Raw genomic sequence first — 20,601 nt, 5'->3', positions numbered from 1 at the left:
GTAGAGAGAGCAGCAGAGGTGAGTCAGATGAAATCAAATTATATTTGTTGTCAATACTTGTCAATAGACACCTTATGCAGGAATGTTCTAAATATATGGTGACTTCAAGAACGTACATCATCTACCAAAACAATGTAATTAACCATACATTTTTGTTTAATGAATATTTTCTTGCGTGGGTGAATGATCCAAGATTAAATCGGTTAAAACCATGATATCCAGTCAGGGGCACAGCTAAAGGGGAGATGTGGGGAGGGGGGAGTTCCAAGCTGACGCCGCCGCGTGCCAACACCATGGAAGATTTACCTTTGAAATTTACTTTGTGTCACGGCATACTGGACGATTTGTCGAGACATTCTTTAAACCCCTCCTCTAAACTTAGAACTCTAGCTGCACTACTGTTTCTAGTTTGCTTAGCATGGATTTCTTAGTAAGAGATCATTTCATATAAATGTAAAGTACATTTTTCACATTAAAATGTAAAGGATTAAAATTCAAAGTCCCATTATTGAAATTCGGGTTTTGAATTATCAGTTTCAATAAATATCTTACGCTTCTTTCAATAAGATTTTAACGTATTTGTGTATGTAACTAAACCGGCTTCTTGGACTAAATTATTTTCTTTTTGTTTCGCCAACATCCCCCATTTCGTTTGAGTGCTCAAAAGCTGCTGATCAGAAGAGGTAAAGACAATCAAACAATTCTTGTAAATAGCCTAATTTTTGGAATCCACAGTGAATTATTGAGGCCGTTGTTTAGTGTGTAATAGCCCAGGAAGACACATGTGAGTATGAATATGGGCAGAGAAGGGTGGGGGGTTAAACTTTAGGTAATGTTTTTTTTTCCGGAGGCGAATTTATCGCTAAATTATATTGGTACGATACTGATTTATCGGTATCGGGCTCCAAAAATCGATATCGGTCGGGCTCTACTCGTAACATAACAGTACGGGAATTTGCGGCTTCGTCCTGCACTCTCGGTTTCTTATGCTATCGAATTTTTCGTCAGTTATTTCTTATTCTCATCAAAAACTATCTTCATCAGTTTGCTTACCATATTATAATTATGCTTGATCTGTATGAAATGAACTACATCATTTCTTGCCAATATCTTGTCAATTATTTCTTCATCCGTTAAATCAGGGTTTAAATCGGCCTCCAGTAGCTCAGAAATCCAAGGAGCCGCTTCGTCCCTATTGGTAGAAGGTTACCAAGGCCATAGGGAGCTTGTCGGACTACCGAACGTGCTGGATTGGTAAATGTTGGATTATCGAGATTGGACTGTAATAGGTAATAGCCGTCTACAGAGAAATATAATGCAAATACTAAACAGAAGAAGTTAAGTCACTCAAAACTTTTCTTAAAAAAAAAAAACGTTGAACTAAAAGGTGCTAAAATAATGTAATTAAATAAATAAATCAAAACCGCCATAATAATGAAACAAAGGTTTTGTATATATTTTAATTTATTTTTGTGTTTTTTAGATCATATGTTACTTTTTTCTGCATTATGTTTCGCTGAAGACACAGGCATAGGTTGTATTTTATTCATAAAAAGTTTCGTGGTACGAAACTGTAAAGTAAGGAGCGATTCGGTCCAATAGTAACCAAGACTCAAACACGGAATTTTGATAATAATGGTTACATTAAAAGGATTGGCTTTTTATGCTGATTCCAAATGTATAAAGTTCGTTAAGTTTAAGATTATTCACCAAAAGCTACGAGGCTGAGAAAATTTGCCTGATTTTCGAAAAAAGAAGGCGGGGGGGGGGGCAAACACCCCCAAAAAGTCAAGCGATCTTAACGAAAATGACATCTGATTTAGCATATCGGAGAACCCTTCTGTATAGGTTTCAAGGCTCCTTTCTACAAAAAAGTGGAGTTTTGTGTTTTTTTGCAGAAGAAAGATCACAGATGCATGTTTATTTGTTGTTTTTTGTCCTAGGGGTGATCGTTCGAACCAACGTTCTTAGAAGATCGGGACCTTTTTTAAGTGACCAAAAAGATTGAAGGGCACCTAGCCCCCCTCCCACGTCCATTTTTTCCTCAAAGACATTCAATCAAAATATTAAAATAGCCATTTTAATTCAGCATAGTTGAAAGGTCCAATAAATATGCTTTTTGTGGTGACATGATCCTCCACAGTCATTGGGAAAAGAGCTGTTTATTATGGAATTTGCCCATATTGCTCACATTTAGTATTTGTTATTGAGAAATATACAAAAAAATCAGGGTTCTTTTCTGTGGAGAGGCGGTATTTTCCACAGGGAGAATTTTCTATGAAGAGGAGTTTCTGGGATTTTTTTCCGGGAGAAATTTACATGGGGAGGGGGAGATTTCCTGGCATGATTTGAAAAGCACTCAGAGATCAAATTTAAATGAGAAACCAATTTTTTTCCACTTAAAGTAAAGAGTAACATTAAAACAAAACGAAAAGAAATTATTTTTTATATTAGGGGGGCTGCCGCTCCTCAACCCTCGCTCTTTACTCTAAAATTTGACTCTCTGTCCTGATTCTTTAGGAAATACTACTCAAACACAAGGGCACTTGATTTTGAACGAGAAGTATTTTTAAAGAGCTTTAAGACTGTAGCAAATATACTGTGGAATTACGCACAGAGGACACTCAATTTATGAAAAAAATTCAAACGCCCTCTTTGAATTTTGGCCCTTGAAGGTATATGCCCCTCCCCGTTTATGCGGCTGGTTTGATGAGTGAATAGCACTCAGAAAAACAGGCAACGCAGGACCAACATAAACTTGGGTGGGTTGTCCTTTACTCATATATGCAACAAAAATTGAATCTTGGTTAAATCTAGGTTTCATAGAAATCTATTCTCCCCCTCATTCCTTTTCTGGTGTTAACTGACTTAACGGACTGGATTGTCTTTTTTGCCGTACTTGTACCGACAAAGGCCAATACTTCTGCGACAAACTGGTCTCGCTGGACCAGGACGAACTCTGATGTACTAAACTTTTTTTTCTCATTGATAACTCGAAGTTTAATATTATCTATTGTAAGATTTTATAAGGTTTGAACACCTCAGCCATATGAGTATAAGCTTGTATGTATCAATCCTAGTAAAAAAAAAACTAAAAAAAAATTAGACGAAGAATAATCTTTTTACTTTAAATTTATAAGTGATTATTTAAAAAAAATTAATGATTTCTTCCTCTGAGTCTGTCAAGGATTGTTACAAATGGTCCTTTTGGGATTTCAATCGGTAATAATCCAATTTCTCGTCGTAATCGTTCCTGGATTTCCGCTTCGTATTTTTTAAATTCTTCTACCATTCCAATATCATTGTATAACTGTTTTACAATAGCTCGGCATTCCTTGTCCTTGATTCCATAGTTTTTCTAAAATAAAAATAATTAACCAACTACTTCTGAATACTACCAAAGATGAAAGAAAAAGTAGCCTAAAGAACCATGTCATTTCTTACCAATCTTTTGAGGAAGTACCCATTGAAATGGCTTCAGTCAAGAAAACGCACCAGGGGGAGGGGGCTCAAAAATGTATTTTTAAATTCTAGACGGGAGGTAATTCTTTTGCTTTTAGGGCTTTTTTTTCTTCAAAGAAAACCAGCAAAGAAGCCATTGTTTCAATGAAAATACCAAAAAGAGGTAATTTTCAAAAGCTCTGGGGGGGGGATCCAAATTCCCCCTCTGATTGATGCTACTGACCTGGTGCAGATTATAAACACCTCTCCGTCTTTAGTTTTGTTTAACTTATCCTTAAAATCAGTAATATATTTTATTTCGGCTAAAAACATCTCAAACCGTTCAGACATTTAAATATTTTTTTTTTCTGAATTACGTGTTCTTAATTAGATTGAGAATTTATTAAGAGGAAAGACTATTTAGATTAAAAAGAAAAAATTAAATAGTAGAGAAAGCAACTTAAATGATGGAACTAAATGGGACTAGTAATATATACATATATATATAAATATATATAAATATATATATATATATATATATATATATATATATATATATATATATATATATATATATACATATATGTAGAGAGTAGAGTAGAGTAGAATATTTTTATTTATAACACGTACATAAATAAATGTCACAAAACAGCGCACATGCCTGGTGGCATACTTTAGCGCAGAAAATATTGCCAACGAAAATACACAGCCATTTTCTAACTAAATTTTACAACAACGAAAAAGAAAACCCTTATGTACAAAATGCTTAGCATGTCATAAGATATTTCTTCACCAGTCTTAGAAAATGTCGCTTGTTGCTGCATTCTCGAACTGAGGCAGGAATTGAGTTCCAGATTTTTGGGCCAATGTGACGGATGCTGAATCCCGCTCTCGATGTCGGGCGAATTTCGCACGAAAAGTCTGAACGATGCGTAGTAGGATAATTATGAAATTGAGAATTAGTTGAGAAAATGCCAGAGAAATTTACAGGTAAATTACTATATTGATAATCGTGACAAATACTAGAGATAGAAATTAAATGAAGTTGGTCCAAATAAAAAATTCCTGAAGTCCCATATAGGTGTCTAACTGAAGTTCTGCAATCAACATTAAAAAGAATCCTCATTGCTTTATTCTGAAGTATTTGGAGAGATTTGAAAACAGACGAAAAGGTAGATGCCCAAACCGAAATGCAATAGAGAAAAAATGGGTGGACGAAAGAATAATAAATAGATTTTAGAATAGTTTTAGGAAAAAAGTGACAAAGACGAGTTAGCATGCCAACATTTCGGGAAATTTTTAACGACAGTGTTTTTACATATTTATGAAACGACAAATTTTCATCTAAAATAATCCCAAGATATTATTCTTGGATCTACCCGTCTCAATTCAAGACATTCAAAAAAAGAGAGAAGGTATCTGACACTACTAATCCAGTTCGTAAAAATAACATATACTGGCATTTTTTTTCATTAAGAGCTAGTAAATTCCTTGAATACCAATCAGATACAGTTAGTAGCGTACTTTCGAGGTTCTGGAAAAGAACTGATAGGTCACAATGAGAAGCAAAAATTACTACATCATAATTTTACAAAGAGGCAAAACTTCTGGCAAATCATTTATAAAAAGAATAAATAGAATAGGCCCAAGAACAGAGCCCTGAGGCACTCCGTAATTAATTGGAAAAGTTTCGGAACAGAGATCACGAGATTTATCAACACAATCTAGTCATCTCCCAGACAGGTAAGATGAAAAAAATTTAACATCTTGTTTTGAAAACACATAAGACTTTAGTTTAAAAAGAAGCAACGAATGATTTACGGTGTCAAACGCCTTGGCGACATCAAGAAAAATTGCCAACGCTTGTTGACCATCATCTAGTGAATCATTAATATTTAGTAAAAGCTCATGAAGTGCGAGTTCAGTTGACTTTACTTTTATAAAACCATATTGAGACGTATGTAAAATCTTAATGTCAAATATATACTTTTGTAATTGACTATTTGCAAGTTTTTCCAAGATTTCACTGAAAACCGAAAGTAGAGAAATGCCTCGATAATATAAAGGGTGAGTTGAACTCCCAGCTTTAGGTAATGCTATAACATTTGGTTTTTTTAAAAGCTCAGGAAAAACCCCATGCATAAGTGATAGATTAAAAATATGTGCCAACAAAGGTGAAATGCTTGACGCTATTTGCTTTACGGTTTAAGCCGAAAATCCAAATTCGTCCTTAGAAAAACTCCGTTATATATATACATATATATATATATATATATATATATATATATATATATATATATATATATATATATATATATATATATATATATATATATATATATATATATATATATATATATATATATATATATATATATATATATATATATATATATATATATATATATATATATATATATATATATATATATATATATATATATATATATATATATATATATATATATATATATATATATATATATATATATATATATATATATATATATATATATATATATATATATATATATATATATATATATATATATATATATATATATATATATATATATATATATATATATATATATAAATATTTACCAAGTTGTATAAAAAAATAAAAAGGATTGCCGTCTACATTTTGCGAGTCATAATAAGTGCCAGCAAAGGAATGAATATTATATGAAAAATCCCCACCCTGCGTAGATGCCTTATAGAGATTCTGGGATTACCTCTTTATTATTATATAATACATTCTAACCAGTACCATAAATTATTATAAATGCATTAAACACGCTTCTAAAAAGCATTTGCACGAAATAATAATGAATTTCTAAAAAAATTTCTAAAAGCCAAATTGAAAATTACATGTGGCACCATCTACATTTTTAAGTTTTTTTTTTTTTTTGAGGGGCACCGGGTCTTTGTGGCCTGAACCTCGACACAGTTTTATGAGTTCACCCAGAAAGATTTGTAAATTTTTAGAAGAAATATCTTCCAAATTTTCCCCCAGGAATTCTATTATCCCGCAACCCATTAATTGATATTTCGTCTTCCCCCTTTTATGCTGTAGGCTTATTTTGTCGCACAAAATCAATTGGCAATTTGACTCATTGTGTTATTATAAAATAAATACCAAGCTTTAATATTCATTTTGTAACAAATATTATAATGCTTTAAAAGAGAGCTAAAAAGAAATTAGCTATTTTGATAATGGTCCTATCCTAGTTTGGGTTAAAATTTTGGATTGTTCGAAATGTTGGTAGGCTCAAAAATTCATGGTCGTATTTCATCGTCAAAATATTCGGAATTTTATCTAAGAATATACACCACTGAGTGAGAATCTAGCATCGTCTTTTTTATCCTACCTGTATGACTTTTTCAGCAATCCAAAAATAGTGTGTAGAGCATATTTAGAATAAAAATATAATTTCAATTACATTTTCTTTTTTTTAATAAAAATACTCAAAAATGGAATTTTCAATAGAAATACCAAAAATGTATATTTTTCAAAATCTAAGGGAGGGGACAAAATTTACCCCCCCCCCCCCCCAATTGATGCCTCTGACAAAGAGCAAAGGAATGGCAACCTTATTTTTTTTTCAAAAAAGGTGAATTATTTTTGGGTAAACGCCAAACAATATAGTACGTTGCTTAAGGATTACCAGTAAGATGAGCGAAAAAACAAAAACAAGTATCGTCTTGACACTTTAAGGAAAGTAGCTTTTCAATTTTAACCTGTTAAAGATAAACAAATTCAATGTTGTCTTTTTAGTTAGCATCTGTTCATTATGCTCGTTCGAACACAGATTATTCAAAAAGAATGATGAGTGAAGTAATAGTAGGATAACCAGCTAAACTTCGACTTAAATTGAAAAATCATTAAAATCTAGTGGTTGTTTTTGTAACCGGGTGGCAACCCTGGTAATTATTACATGACAGGTTAAATTAAGACGCTGGATCATGAAGTTGTGTCTATAGAACAACACAGGTTTTGAATTTTTTTTTTATTTTCTCAATTTCTCGGCATTAAAAAAGACAAAAAAAACAAGATCTTGTAGTTTACTATGCTTGCTGGTCTTTAGAAGAACATGAAATAAATAAAAAATTTTATAATGTATTTCTAAAAATATACAAATAGAGCAAATGATAGGACCACAGCAAGAATAAAATATTAAATTCGATCCTTAGGCAATTTGACACGAGGCTTGTGCCTTAAAAAGTCTAATATATATTTATTTATGCCCGCTTACAATGGAGAAATGGAGAAAAAAAAGCGGAGTACAAAATGAAACAAAAAAAAGAAGAAAAACATGTTCAACACTAAAAATTAAATACAGGTATTTCATTCACAGAAACAGTTGAGTCAGCGGTGAGTCGTAGAGTTTACTGAGGGATCGTCTTGAGGCTCTCCGTTCTAGATCAATCACCTTGGTTGATGGATCAAGGATTCCATATATGGATGAGATCTCCGTGTTAGAAAATCTCAGTGGAAGTCCCAGCAAAAATTTTGCAAATCTGTAGTACGTGGTTCGTATTTTTCGACGCTCGGTGAGGGACAACATTTCCCACAAGGATGATATATACCGGATGGCAGGAGAGACGACGGCGTTGAATATTTTTGACTTAATAAATCGATTAAATTACCACCTGCATTTGACAGCTTTTCCATATGCTGAGCGGATAGATTTACAGACTGATTCAGCCAACAAGCCTCTAGTTGACCTAGGTGTTTGGCCGTACGTGATACCAAGGTAATTTAGGGACTGGGACTGCTGGATTCTGAGACCGTCAAGGACAAGATTGGAATTGGTCGAGTTGGTGCCGCTAAAAACGATAAATTCGGTTTTCTTTATGTTCACTCGTAGTCCTATTCTTCTGTATAGGGTCACTAAAAGACGAAGATTCTCTTGTAGACCCCTAAGCGTGCTGCTTAGGAGCAACAAGTCATCTGCATAAGAAATTAAACTTAGATCCAAGCCCTCCAAAAAGAACGTCCCACGAACGAATCTAGTTACAGAGTAAATCGCAGAATTAAAGATGATAGGGCTTAGAGCAGATCCTTGCCGAACTCCTTTGAAGAGCCGAATGGGTTCAGAAAGCTTTTGCTTGCGGTGACCGGCAATTGTTTCCCATCCCAAAGTTAGACGAATATTCATGTGGGAGTACCAGTCATGGAGAACAAGGACAGTGTAGGGGTCGACTCCTGAATCCAAGGGGTACCACAGTGCCTGCAATTGGACGACAGAATCGAACGCAGCGGACATGTCGACACTGCAGGCAAAGAGTGACTTTTTAACTAAAGATGTAGACCTCATTATTCTTCTTAGTAGCCGATGGGCGTGTCCACAGCCCAACCTATTTCTGAATCCAAGTTGTTTGTCTCCCATTAGAGCGTGCGATGTAATATGGGGCAACAGTACCTTCTCAAATACTTTGCTGATAACCGATGAAACTGTGATTGGTCTGTAGCTTTTACAAAGCAAGGGATCTCGATTCTTTTTCAGAATATTGGATGTGCGGCAACCATGAAAGTTTGCAGGTGTGAGTCCCTGCTCGATGCTCATTTTGAATAGTAAGGCTAAGTACTCATGTAGACGTTCTGTGCCGTGCTGTAAGTGCCTCGGAGTGATCCCATCGAGCCCTGGAGACTTGTTCTTTTTCAATTTTCTCACAATTATCTCAATATGCCATTTGGAAACAATGACATCAGTGCGGTGGAGTTTTGCGCTGATTAATTGCATATCTAACTCAGATTTATATACGGAGTCCAGCTCGTTGGGTGGTGGCGCAAACACGTCCTTGTAATGGTTTACCCAACTTTCATCGGGAATGGGACTTTGCACATCAGCGTCGGCCCTGTTAGATTGGAATCGCTTCCATAAGATATTTGGGTCACTCCTGCAATCACAAGACAACTTCTCCACTTTCTGGACTTGCATATTCTCGACATTACGTTTGAATTCTTTTTTGGCATGTCAAAAGCACTGAAAAACTACTCCAGAGCGGGGTTTGTCGCAGTCCTTCCACAATTCGTACCAGAAATTGGATCTCTTCTTGGCAAACTTGAAATTTGGGTTATCCCATCCCATTTTACAAATGTTGGAGTACACTTTTGCCACTGGAACAGCGGCAGATTCCGCAAGCTTCATCAAATGAACAATTTCGGAGCAAAAGATGTTCAGGGCAAGTCTGTCTTCATTTTGGCCATGAGTAAGCAGGTGGAACGGTACTTTGATTTTAGCAAGAGTTGAGTCAAGAATATCTTTGTACAAGGACTGATCTATCCTTTGCCATTCACTCTTGATAAACCATGATCGCCCGGGGCACCACTTGTAGGTGGAGAATGGTACCATTAAGCTAATCCCAAGGTGATCGCTACAATTGTGTTCCGAGTCAACAATGGCTTTAATCCTGGTCGGAATTAGGAAATTTACGAAAAAGTGATCGATATCTGATGTAACCAGGGATGCGCTGTGGACAAACGTGAAGGACTGGGATTTTGGAACCGGGGCCACAGCGTCTGGCAGACACCCCCTTAATATGGTGAAAAAACGATCATCATCCAGAAGCTGACAGTTGAAGTCCCCACAGATAATAATCTTTTCTGACTTGTACTGTTCAGCCAACCTCCCGAGTCTCGCACAAGCCTTCGTGTAACGCCTTTCTGAGAGGACATCATGATAATTTGTAGGGAGGTACACTGATATGACTATAAAGCCATTTGGACCAGGAACTCTGATCGCAGAAAAATAATCGCATGAATCAATTAGCGTGCATTGCAAATTGGAGTCTGCAATAATCAAGATTCCACCACTCGGCCTTCCAACTGAGCTGTTGCGGATAGCAGGCTGCAAAAAATAGTCCTTTCCTGGAAATCGGTCCAGGATTGCTGAATGATCGGCTGTTACCAAATGTTCCTGAATGCATATTATGCTATGCTTGGTTACTAGATCACTTAAAAGAGACAGCTTGTGTGGAACGTGCCCGTATATATTTCTGCTATAAAGCGAGATAGTTGCATTCATTGCTTACGTTTGTTTGAACTAGCCTCTAATTGTCTTTTATAAACCGGGTATTGCGCGCTATAACATGGATGCTTTCCAGAGCAATTAGTACATTGGGTTTCAGGAACGCACGGATTCTCTATAGGGTTTTTGTGATCAAAGGAGCACCTGGAACACTTCGCATTGTTAGTGCAAAGTTTTTCCAAGTCGTAAGACTTATGATATTTAAAACACCTCAGAGGGGCGGCAACATATTTGTCCACCTTGATATGGCAAAAACCGACGTAAACGCCATATTTTAGTTCTTTTTCAAGAGCTTCTTTGTCTCTGAATGTTAGCTTGACTGACTTGCTAGTACCATAGCGTTTCGCTTCTTGGATCCCTTCCATAGCAGACTCAGTCTCCTCGTTTGTCGTATCTTCAGGGACAAATTTAGCCACTGCCAGGAATTTTGGTTTATGGACTTTATCTACAGCCGCGGAATTCGATTTTATGCTATTAGTTATAGCTTCTGCATCATGCTCGGTTCTAACATACAACACCAGCGTATCGCTTCTCGTAACTACCTTCTGTACTTTTCCGGATGCACCATTGGAATCAAGAAATTCTTTCTGCTTTTGGCACGATTTATAGATTTCGAGTGAATTTGAAATGGAAATCACCCTTATCGTCCAATTCCTTCACTGCATGAATTGCATCTTCTGCAAAAGCAGGTGCATTTATTGTGTTGCTATGCTCTTTCAAAACGGTTTCATCTTTCTCTAATTGATCTCAAATAAGTCGTCCGGCTTGTGTGATAGATTGTTTGTCAAAAAATCTCACGGCAGTGCTTGCAACCAATTCATGGGGAATATCTTTGAAGTTAAGTGAACGCTGGATGAAATTTAAAAAAGGGCTATATAATTGCTTGATTTTTGCCATTTTTCTTCGCTTATAATCTATCCAAATTAAGACCAATCGTACCCAATGATGTCACAAAAATTAACAATCCAAGTCCTTAATCACATCCAAAACCGGTCCAAAAAGTATTCGCAAAAATATACATATCGCCTCTGGCTATTTACTCGTTTCTTGGGTGAATGAATGCTGAATGAACTGCACAGAATGAATGCTGACGAGATACAGGTAACAAAGCCAGTGGGAATTGCCGGCACCCAAATCGCCTTTCCCCAGCAGTTTAAGGATCAATATCTGGCCGGTACCGACACGGCTCTTGTGTTTGTTCCCGCTCTCTTCTGCACAGGCTGTCACTAATCAGCGAAAAAATTATGAAAATTTGGCTATTAAACTATTATTATTAGCCAAATAATCCTTTTTCTTTCTTTCCTTTTTTTTCTTTCCCTTAAAATTTGAACTGTTGTTGCTACCGTATTAAAAATCCAAACAAAGCAATTAGTCCATATCAATAAGTTTACCTTAGATTATAATCCGTAGCAGAAATAATCCTCAAGGTCACTGAATATATTATAGCTCAAGGCACTGAATTAATACAATTTCACAGCTGGTTTTAAAGTTCACTAGATCCAAAAAGATGATGTTATCACTCCGGAGACTAAACAGATACTAATAAGTTATACTATCATAGGCAGCACAATAACACTGCTTAAGTAAAGAGCGATGTGGGCTATATGTATTCTTTTTTTCACCAAGCCACTTCATATGGAAGGAGTTGTCGTAGAAACTTTGGAAAGGGCTCATTCCATTAGAAATTGAAAGTTCTAGTAACATTTTTAAGGTTAAAAAGTGATTGGAGGCAGCCACGCCCCCTTTTGCTGTTCCCCCTTCAAAGAGAACCGATAAAAATTTGTATATAGCCATTTTATTCAGCGTAGTTGAAAGGCTCAGTAACTATTCTTCTGGGGATGGCATGACCCACTACAACCCTTGGGGCAAGATTTGCGTGGGAAAAAGGGGCACGTTTCATCCTAGGTCTCCAAAAAGGCTAAGCGCATTAAGATGAAGCTTTCAGGGAATTCTGAGGGGAGTGTTATATCTAACCAAGACACACAATGTGCATGCACATTGTCAAAAGGACGTATCAGCAATGTCTCAGGAACGGCTTAGGGCGTTCAGTTGAAACTTTCAGTGCATGATAAAGGAGGTTTTCAACTGACTAAAAGGCAATATGTACATGCTACTAGCCTACTGCTACTTTCACTACTTATAGTCTCCAGTGCTTTAATAATCACTGCTCTAACACGAGGGCAAATGGAATAGAATTAAAATAATTCGTTACAATATCTCAAAAAAAGGAAAAGCTTTGCGCTTTTGCTTTAAATAAAAAGATTTTCGGTTCAAATGTCTCAAAATCAATCGGTGGATAAAACACTTGCAATTACCTAACTTTGTTGCACTTATAAATACTTTCAGTAAAGCAGTAAAAAACCTTCAGTGCAAAGAAGGGGAGGGGGCTAAGGAGATGACGCCACTCCTCATATACGGGATGATTTCTGCTCGTTTTAAGTTCTAACATTGCTCTTTATTTTGACAAAAAAATTCTTTTTGTTTAATTCTTTCGAAGTTAAGTAAGCGATTAATTTGCTTAGCATTCGTAGACAAATAGGTCGTTGATTGAAGATCATATCCAGTTAAAGCTTAGGCTGTAAGGGAATTTTTTTTTGCTCTTGTATTTTCTTTATCAAACAGAAATGTTGGGTAACTTAAATCTAAGGAGTTTTAATGAAGATATTTAGAGCTGTCTGAAATAGAGTTCAACCCCATTATTTTAGTAGGATGAAATTTTGTAATTTTCTTATGTTAACAATCTTTAATCTTAGACCCAAACAAAGAACAATAATAAGGAAAAGGGTGTCAGCTGTCAATTTAGAAAGTCATTTGAATTGTATTCCCCTCCCTGATTTTCTTACTCAACAGATTACAATAGTTATAATTTTTTTTCTATTGATGATTGTTGATTTAGCTTTTCTGATAACATAACAAATAGAAAGGTTGTTTGTACTAGTATGCATGGGGGAGGGTCCTTTAGGCTGATGCCTTTTTCAATTTTCCATTCTTTCTTTAGAGGGGTGGAGTGTAAGTTGTCTTCAGCTATGCCTAGAATATTTGGTAAGTTTACAAAACAATTGAATGCAAATAATTTTAGCTTTTCCTGAAATTTATTTTAATAAGTTTAATTTTTGAAAAATCGAGATTATTCATAATTTTTTAGGCACATTCGCAAATATATTTTCTCCAATCATAGTCTTGACTATACGTTACCTTAAGAACTTCTATTTGGTCAGGTGTTCCCTTTTCTAGGGCAGTAGCTAGAAGCCAAGTACATTTTCCATCTTCAATATCTGTTCCATATTTTCCAGTTATGGATTCCTTCCCAAAACAGTCAATAAAATCGTCTTGGGCTTGAAAGTAGACGCCTGTCTCAAGTAAAATGTATTTGACAGCGTCAATAAACTTGGGATCACCAAGGCCAACCTGTAAAATACCGAAATACGAGAAATATGGTTTATCCAACAGGCACAATTTTTTGGAAAAAATTATGTTCGATTAGTAATCGATTGTTGCCTACACGCAAATTTTTTTTTTTTTTTTTTTTTTTTTTTTTTTTTTTTTGTCTATACCTGAATACACTGGTGTAAATAAAGTGTCTTTTTGGAGTATTAATGCAAAACCAGGTTACTGGCCTTGCTGCTTTGTGCTATGTTTTTCTTTATCAAATTGTTGTCTCCATTGAACAAAAGGGAAAAAATAGATGTTTGAAACATTTTCGAGTAGTTTAACGGTCTATTTTACCGGTTAAGTTCTTCTTCCATCGAAAGTTCTGTTTGATCTAAAAAAAATTAAAAAGTACTAAAGAAATTCTAAAAATACTAAAAATCTTTTGGAATTTTTTTTAAGTGCTTAAGAATACAAAACATTTAGGATTGTAGAAGGGGGGGGCAGGCCCCGAGCAAAATAAGGAAAATCAATATGTTCCTTTCACATAGCATATTATATCACATCTTGAATGTCAACAAAATATTAGCTTATCAAGATTATTTTTGATTTTAACCAGACAATATATTTTACCTTGTCCATCTTTTTCTCATATTTTGATTACCCCCACGCCTATATTAAGGTACGTAATAGGAGCCTGATAGTTGATCTTTACGCTAAGGCCCGCCCCGAATCCAGTATCTTTTTATTCGCAATTCATATCTTCATATTTTTACCAATGATACGTGATGTTTCATTGTTCAATATCTGTGATACAATGCAACAAAGATATCGCTTGCTTAATAGCGTCTGGATAATTAAACAGACGAATTGGAAAAGATGGCACTGTCGCTAAAAGTTTTTTTTTTTTACTTTTCGACATTTAAAAATTGTTGTATTTACACGTTACTCTACGATGTTTCAAATTTGCTGGAACCAAATTGCTACCCCTCTGGCCGAACATTTTGAGAACTTGCTTAACCAAGATAAAGTTGCAGGAAAAAATATAGAGGAAAACGAAAAAGTTTGTGATACTTTGGATGTGAAGGAAGATTTGTTTTGTGAGGAGGAATTAGCAACAGTACTAAAAGGATTAAAGAAAAATAAGGCCCCAGGTGCTGATAGGGTGGTAAATGAGTTTCTTAAATACGGTGGCTCTGAGGTTAGAAATCAGTTACTGAAGATTATGAATATGATTTTTGAAAAGGGGGAAGTACCTAACGATTTTAGGAAAACCTTAATTAAGCCACTTTATAAGAAAGGTGATAAAAGTGAGTGTGGTAATTATCGAGGCATTAGTCTGGTCTCTGTAGGTAGTAAATTACTTAGTAATATGTAATATGATACTTTTTAGAATAAGAGATGCCGTAGACAAAGTTTTAGGAGAATAACATTGCGGTTTTAGAAAAGGCAGAGGATGTGTCGACCAAATTTTTACTTTTAGGCTGATAATTGAGAAGTGCCTGAATTTTCAAACACCTTTGGTCCTCCATTTTTTAGATTATGAGCAAGCGTTCGACTCTGTTGATAGAAGAGCTTTAGTAAAGGTTTTATCATTGTACGGTATACCAGACAAATACATTAAAGTGATTAGTGCTATGTACGAGAATAACACTGCTGCGGTTAAGGTAGGAAATGAGGTTAGCAGCTGGTTTTGTACTAAATCAGGATTTAAGCAGGGCTGTGTTCTATCCCCCTTTATATGGATTATTTTGATGAACTTTGTTTAAGGAGCACAGGAAAGGCAATGGGAGACCACGGAATCAAATGGGGAGGAAAAAGTCTCCTGGACTTGGATTATGCTGATGATTTAAGCATCCTAGAGGAAAGTGTGAGCAAAATGAATGAAGTTTTAGAGGTTTTGCGGGTTCAGGGTACTAGAATAGGTTTGAAAATTAATGTTAAGAAGACTATGTCACTAAGGCTAGGAATAAGTGAAGATGAAAAGGTGACGTTGGGTAATGCCAAGGTTGATCAAGTGGGAAGCTTCACTTACCTTGGTAGTATTATTAGTAGAGATGGTGGGAACAGTGAAGATGTTAAACGTAGAATAGCCAAGGCTCAGGGTGTTTTTTCACAGTTAAAAAAAGTCTGGAAGAATAGGAAGATAAGTCTGCAAACCAAGATTAGAATATTAGAACTGTGATTTCTCTGATGACAGTGGTCAAATATGGCTCTGAAGCAGGGACACTCCGAAAAGCGGATGAAGATTTGCTAGATGTTTTCCAGAGAAATTTCTTAAAGATTGTTCTGGTTACCCGGCTAACTGACCGTATATCAAAAAACAGGCTGTTGGAAAAAATGCGGTTCAATACCGCTCTCTTTGTATGTAATGAGAGAAAGATTGAGGTTGCTAGGGCAAGTTGTGCGGATGAAGGATGACAGATTGCCGAAGATTGTTCTTTTCGGCCAACCATATAGGGCTAAACGGAAAGCAGGTCGTCCCCGTCTGGGGTGGGAGGACGTCATAAAGAAAGATTTAAAGGAAATGGGAACTTCGTGGGCGGGTGTAAAAAGGGAGGCTTTGAATAGATTGGGGTGGAGAAGGATCGTGCGTAGCTGTGTTTGCCTCAGGTGGCTTGGTGCTGCGGTGAGTTGTTAGTAGTAGTAGTAGTAGTAAATATTTGAATCGAATACTGGATATTCGTTGCATATATACAGTATATACAGTGTATAATAGGCTCATTACATGGTACACAAATGAATCAGCACGAGGGTGAATTGGTGAAGGCTCGAAATAAGAATTTTTCCTCTCGCTGTAAGGAACCTCCCTATGAGATTTCCTTCACTCGTTTCCTAAAACATATAAACGAAGAAGTGGTGGTCTGGCACAATTTTTTGACTGATTTTAAGGTTCCCAAAGCTATTCAAAAGTACTTTTCTCTCTGCATTTCTTATTCATTTAGCATACTATTATTTTTATTATTAGTATGCTAATATTTTTATAACTTTATGGAATTATATTTATTACATTTATTAGTATACTAGCTTCCTTTCAAGATCTAAAAAAAAATATATAAATTTTAACCAATAAAAAGAAAACACGAAATAATAAATGACCACTGCTTGAACAAAAGGTAAAACCTATACTTGCGTTAAATTTTTCGAAGTAATTATGAAACTACATTATTGTTCTATATTTAGGCTATTAACTTCAAAACAATAACTCAGGGTATAGTTCCCCTTTTCCGAAAAATGAAAATTGGAATTCCGAATGAATGCTTCCGTAGCACTAAAAATAACCGCAAAAGACCAAAGTCATAGCTAATGACACTTTAGGGAATGCGAAATGAAAATTATTTTAAATAGGCCCATGGAAATAAATAAATTTTATAATGAGACGATTTATTTATCCCTAATTTTTATAGTATTCCCAGGGTATAAAGGAAATCTACTGTGGAGGAGAAGTATTTATCTCAGGTTAATCGAAGTTGTGTCGGTGTCACTGCTTCAGGGTGTGTTCAAGCTATATCAGGTAGCTTGAGTTAGTACTATTCAGGGTTGCCACCCCTAGTGATTTATCACTATTTCTTGTGATTTTTTATTTTGCCTAAACAAAAAATCACTAAATTTGCGCATAAATCACTAAATTAATTGAAAAAATCACTAAATCAACCAGAAAATCACTAAAATCTAGTGATTTTTTAACCGGGTGGCAACCCTGTTACTACTATATGACAGGTTAAATTAAGACGCTCGATGAGGAGGTTGTGTCAATAGAACAACGGAGATTTTGAATTTTTCTTGATTTTCTCAATTTTTCTGCATTAAAAAAGAAAAAAAACATCTTATAATTTACTATGCTTGCTGGTCTTTAGAAAAACATGAAATAAATAAAAAAATTGATAATTCATTCCTATATATATAAACAGAATATATAAACGGAGCAAATGCAAAGATAAAAGATATATTTGTTGCAAAATATACCACAGTATCACCGCAAGAATAAAATAATATCACAACTGTTAATGAAATTTTGAATCTAATCAGAATTAATTGATTTAGTTAACACTAGCCTATAAGGCTCCTACAATGATTTCAACATGTTCCTTAATTACGCTCAAGAATATACCCAGCGGTATAAGATTACCTCCAAGTTACACTTGGATTACCCGCGGGTATAAGATTACCCGCATAGCAAAAGCCTGGGGAGTCTTTACTAGTCTGAAAAAAGCATTATGGACCAGACGGGAGATCTCAACCAAAACAAAAGTCAGAATCTATGTTGCAACTGTTCGAGCTGTACTACTTTATGCTTGCGAGACATGGCCGAACGAGGCTGAAGTAGCGAAAACTTTGAATGTGTTTGACCACCGCTGCCTTCGTTATATTTTCCGCATTAAAGGACAGGACTGGATTTCAAATAGTGAAGTAAAAAGTCTCTGTGGCCAATCAGAAGAGCTATCGCTTATCATTAAAAAACGTCACCTGAAGCTCCTCGGCCACACATTGCGTCGTCCTGAAGGCACGATATGTCGAGACGTCCTTGTCTGCGAACCAGCCCCCTCCTGGAAACGTAAACCAGGAGGACAAAAGAAGAACCTGTGGCAAAAATACAAGGAGGACCTGGAACCGTGGGGAGGATTCAGGAGACACGGTTGGTGGGACAGAGACTGGCTGAAGATCACCGGAGAAGCTGCAGCCGACAAGTCCAAGTGGTCGTCAGAAGTCATTCTAAGATCCTTTGGTGCCGGGCAGGACAGTTCATCGTCTGGTTTCCGCCGAAAGTAAAAAGTAAAGCAAGTTACACTTATCAGCCACTGTTCATATTTCACAGAATTTTAAATTTGAAAAAATTATACAGAGGGCAAATTCATTTTAAAATAAACAGCCAAAATTGGAGTACTGGTAGTCAATTTATATTTTAGCGACAACAATGTATATAACGTACAAATGATAGAGTCAACATCGAAGAGTCAAAATCAAAAACATATTCATACAAAGGTATTTAGGCTTGAAACTGCTTGGAGATAGTATACAAAAATGTGGGAACAAAAAAATCAGGTCTGGAGAGAAGAACTATTCTTCTACCCCATAGCCACCTAGCTCCTTGATTTTATGCACCTAACTAAGTTATTTTTTGAATCCCTCGATGTTTTTAACACACACATTGTCTTTTTTTCCATTATTCTCGTTATATTGTTTCCCCAACGTTTTATTGTTTCCCCAATCATAGTGAAACTAAGTACGGTGAAAGCCTCCTGTCGAAAGAATATGCAGTGATAGTGATTTGATTTTCATTTCAGTTTGGTACAGATATTATTCAGAGCATTCTCATTCCTCCCAGCCAATATCTAAGTGCAGATTATCTATTAGGGTTCACCAGATAAATATTAATCGAAAACTTCAAAAACCATCCAACTAGATGATTTGCCTTCCTAAAGGTTGACGACGTCCAATGAGATTGCGGGGCCGGAGCGTTATCCAATCCAAGCGTGGGAGGCGCGTTATCCATTCCACCGCCATTATGCGAAACTCCACAGGCAAACGAGTTTTGATAGATAGCCAATGTAATTCAGGATCACTTCGGCCCATTTATTTTTCAGGGAGTGGGGTATCTGCGTAAGCATCAGTAATTTGTGGTCTAAGATTTTCCTGCATTTGCATAATCAGTGTCATATCATTCCAGTTTCCTTTTTTTTCGTTTAAAGTGCCACGAAGAAACTTACGTCATGGTTTTTTATATAAATGACATACGTGCTAATAATTTTTATTTAAAGTGTTTTGTTCTTTTATTTTATTAATAAAAAAAACTTTTTCCACAAAATAAGTATTTCAAAGAAAAGTAAAGAACTCCATTAAACAAAAAATGAGCAAAAATAAAATCGAATAATCTACCGAGCTCGAAACTACCACAAATCAACATCGATAAATAAATGAAACCCAAAACAAACAGAAATTACAATAAATAACCGAGTCAAACTCAAAACGAGCAGAAATTAACATAAGTTGGGCGCAAAACCCCTATGCCTTCCCACGGCCAGAACAAAATTTTCACTTTACTGAAAAGAATATAAATGTTTTTACTTTTATAAATTTAATAAATCAAATAATATTAATATTTTGATCACTAAATATCAGTATATGCATATTAAACTGACAATGCACATTCATTTGTAACTTTTCTATGAATAAATCTTTTTATTAGTGCCCTTATTCGCTTTTGGTATAGGAATTCTTTCCTCCACATTAGTATTTTCCGCCCTCTGTTCATTGCTATCATGGGGTGAGGCAACATGAGATTTTATCACACAGTGTTTGAATTGTGCATTTCCAGTGTTTTAGATAAATTTATTTTATTTGGCTTACGGATGTTTCTTATTTTGCTTATGCTAATGATCTTCCACTTCTTTGTAAAAATGTTCAAGGTCTTCCAGCTTTGGTTTCCAAACTTTCCCGCTTTTTTCCTAATATTGGTCTTTCTTTTAATATTGATAAATCTGAGGTTCTGGCTTTCAATAGCATGACCTTTTCTGATATTTGTCCGGTATTTCATAATTTCTGAATAGCTTCTATTCCCTCTTTTCAGAGGTTAAGTATTGCTGTTGCAAGCTCAATTCATAACCTCCGTCACTGAAACGTTGAAAAAGTATTTGTTAGGTCGAGGCTCAGAGTTTTTTAAATTCTTTTTCTCATTATTATTATGAGTTGATGAAGGAAGATGAAGTTGATTATGATTATGATGAAGTTGATTAGTTATTATGAGTTGATGATGAAA

At 35.4% G+C, this 20,601-nt stretch overlaps 1 protein-coding gene across 2 annotated transcripts in view; it reads right to left on the bottom strand.

Annotated features, from left to right (window-relative positions):
* Window positions 1–3,102: 3,102 nt before the first annotated feature.
* LOC148952940 (farnesyl pyrophosphate synthase-like) overlaps window positions 3,103–20,601 on the bottom strand; it is a 31,541-nt gene continuing 14,042 nt past the window's right edge. For both annotated transcript variants that reach the window (XM_089087470.1, XM_089087469.1), the window contains 2 exons: window positions 13,671–13,883; window positions 3,103–3,358 (listed from right to left, as the gene is read on the bottom strand). In XM_089087470.1, coding sequence (XP_088943596.1) covers window positions 3,158–3,358; window positions 13,671–13,883 — 414 coding nt within the window. In that variant the 3' untranslated portion in view covers window positions 3,103–3,157. The remainder of the gene's footprint in view (window positions 3,359–13,670; window positions 13,884–20,601) is intronic.

This window comes from Artemia sp. Qi Xiang Cuo, chromosome 4, assembly GCF_049724085.1.
Source record: "Artemia sp. Qi Xiang Cuo chromosome 4, ASM4972408v1, whole genome shotgun sequence".
Classification (NCBI taxonomy): Eukaryota; Metazoa; Arthropoda; class Branchiopoda; order Anostraca; family Artemiidae; genus Artemia; species Artemia sp. Qi Xiang Cuo.
This window is presented reverse-complemented; position numbering and strand designations above follow the sequence as displayed.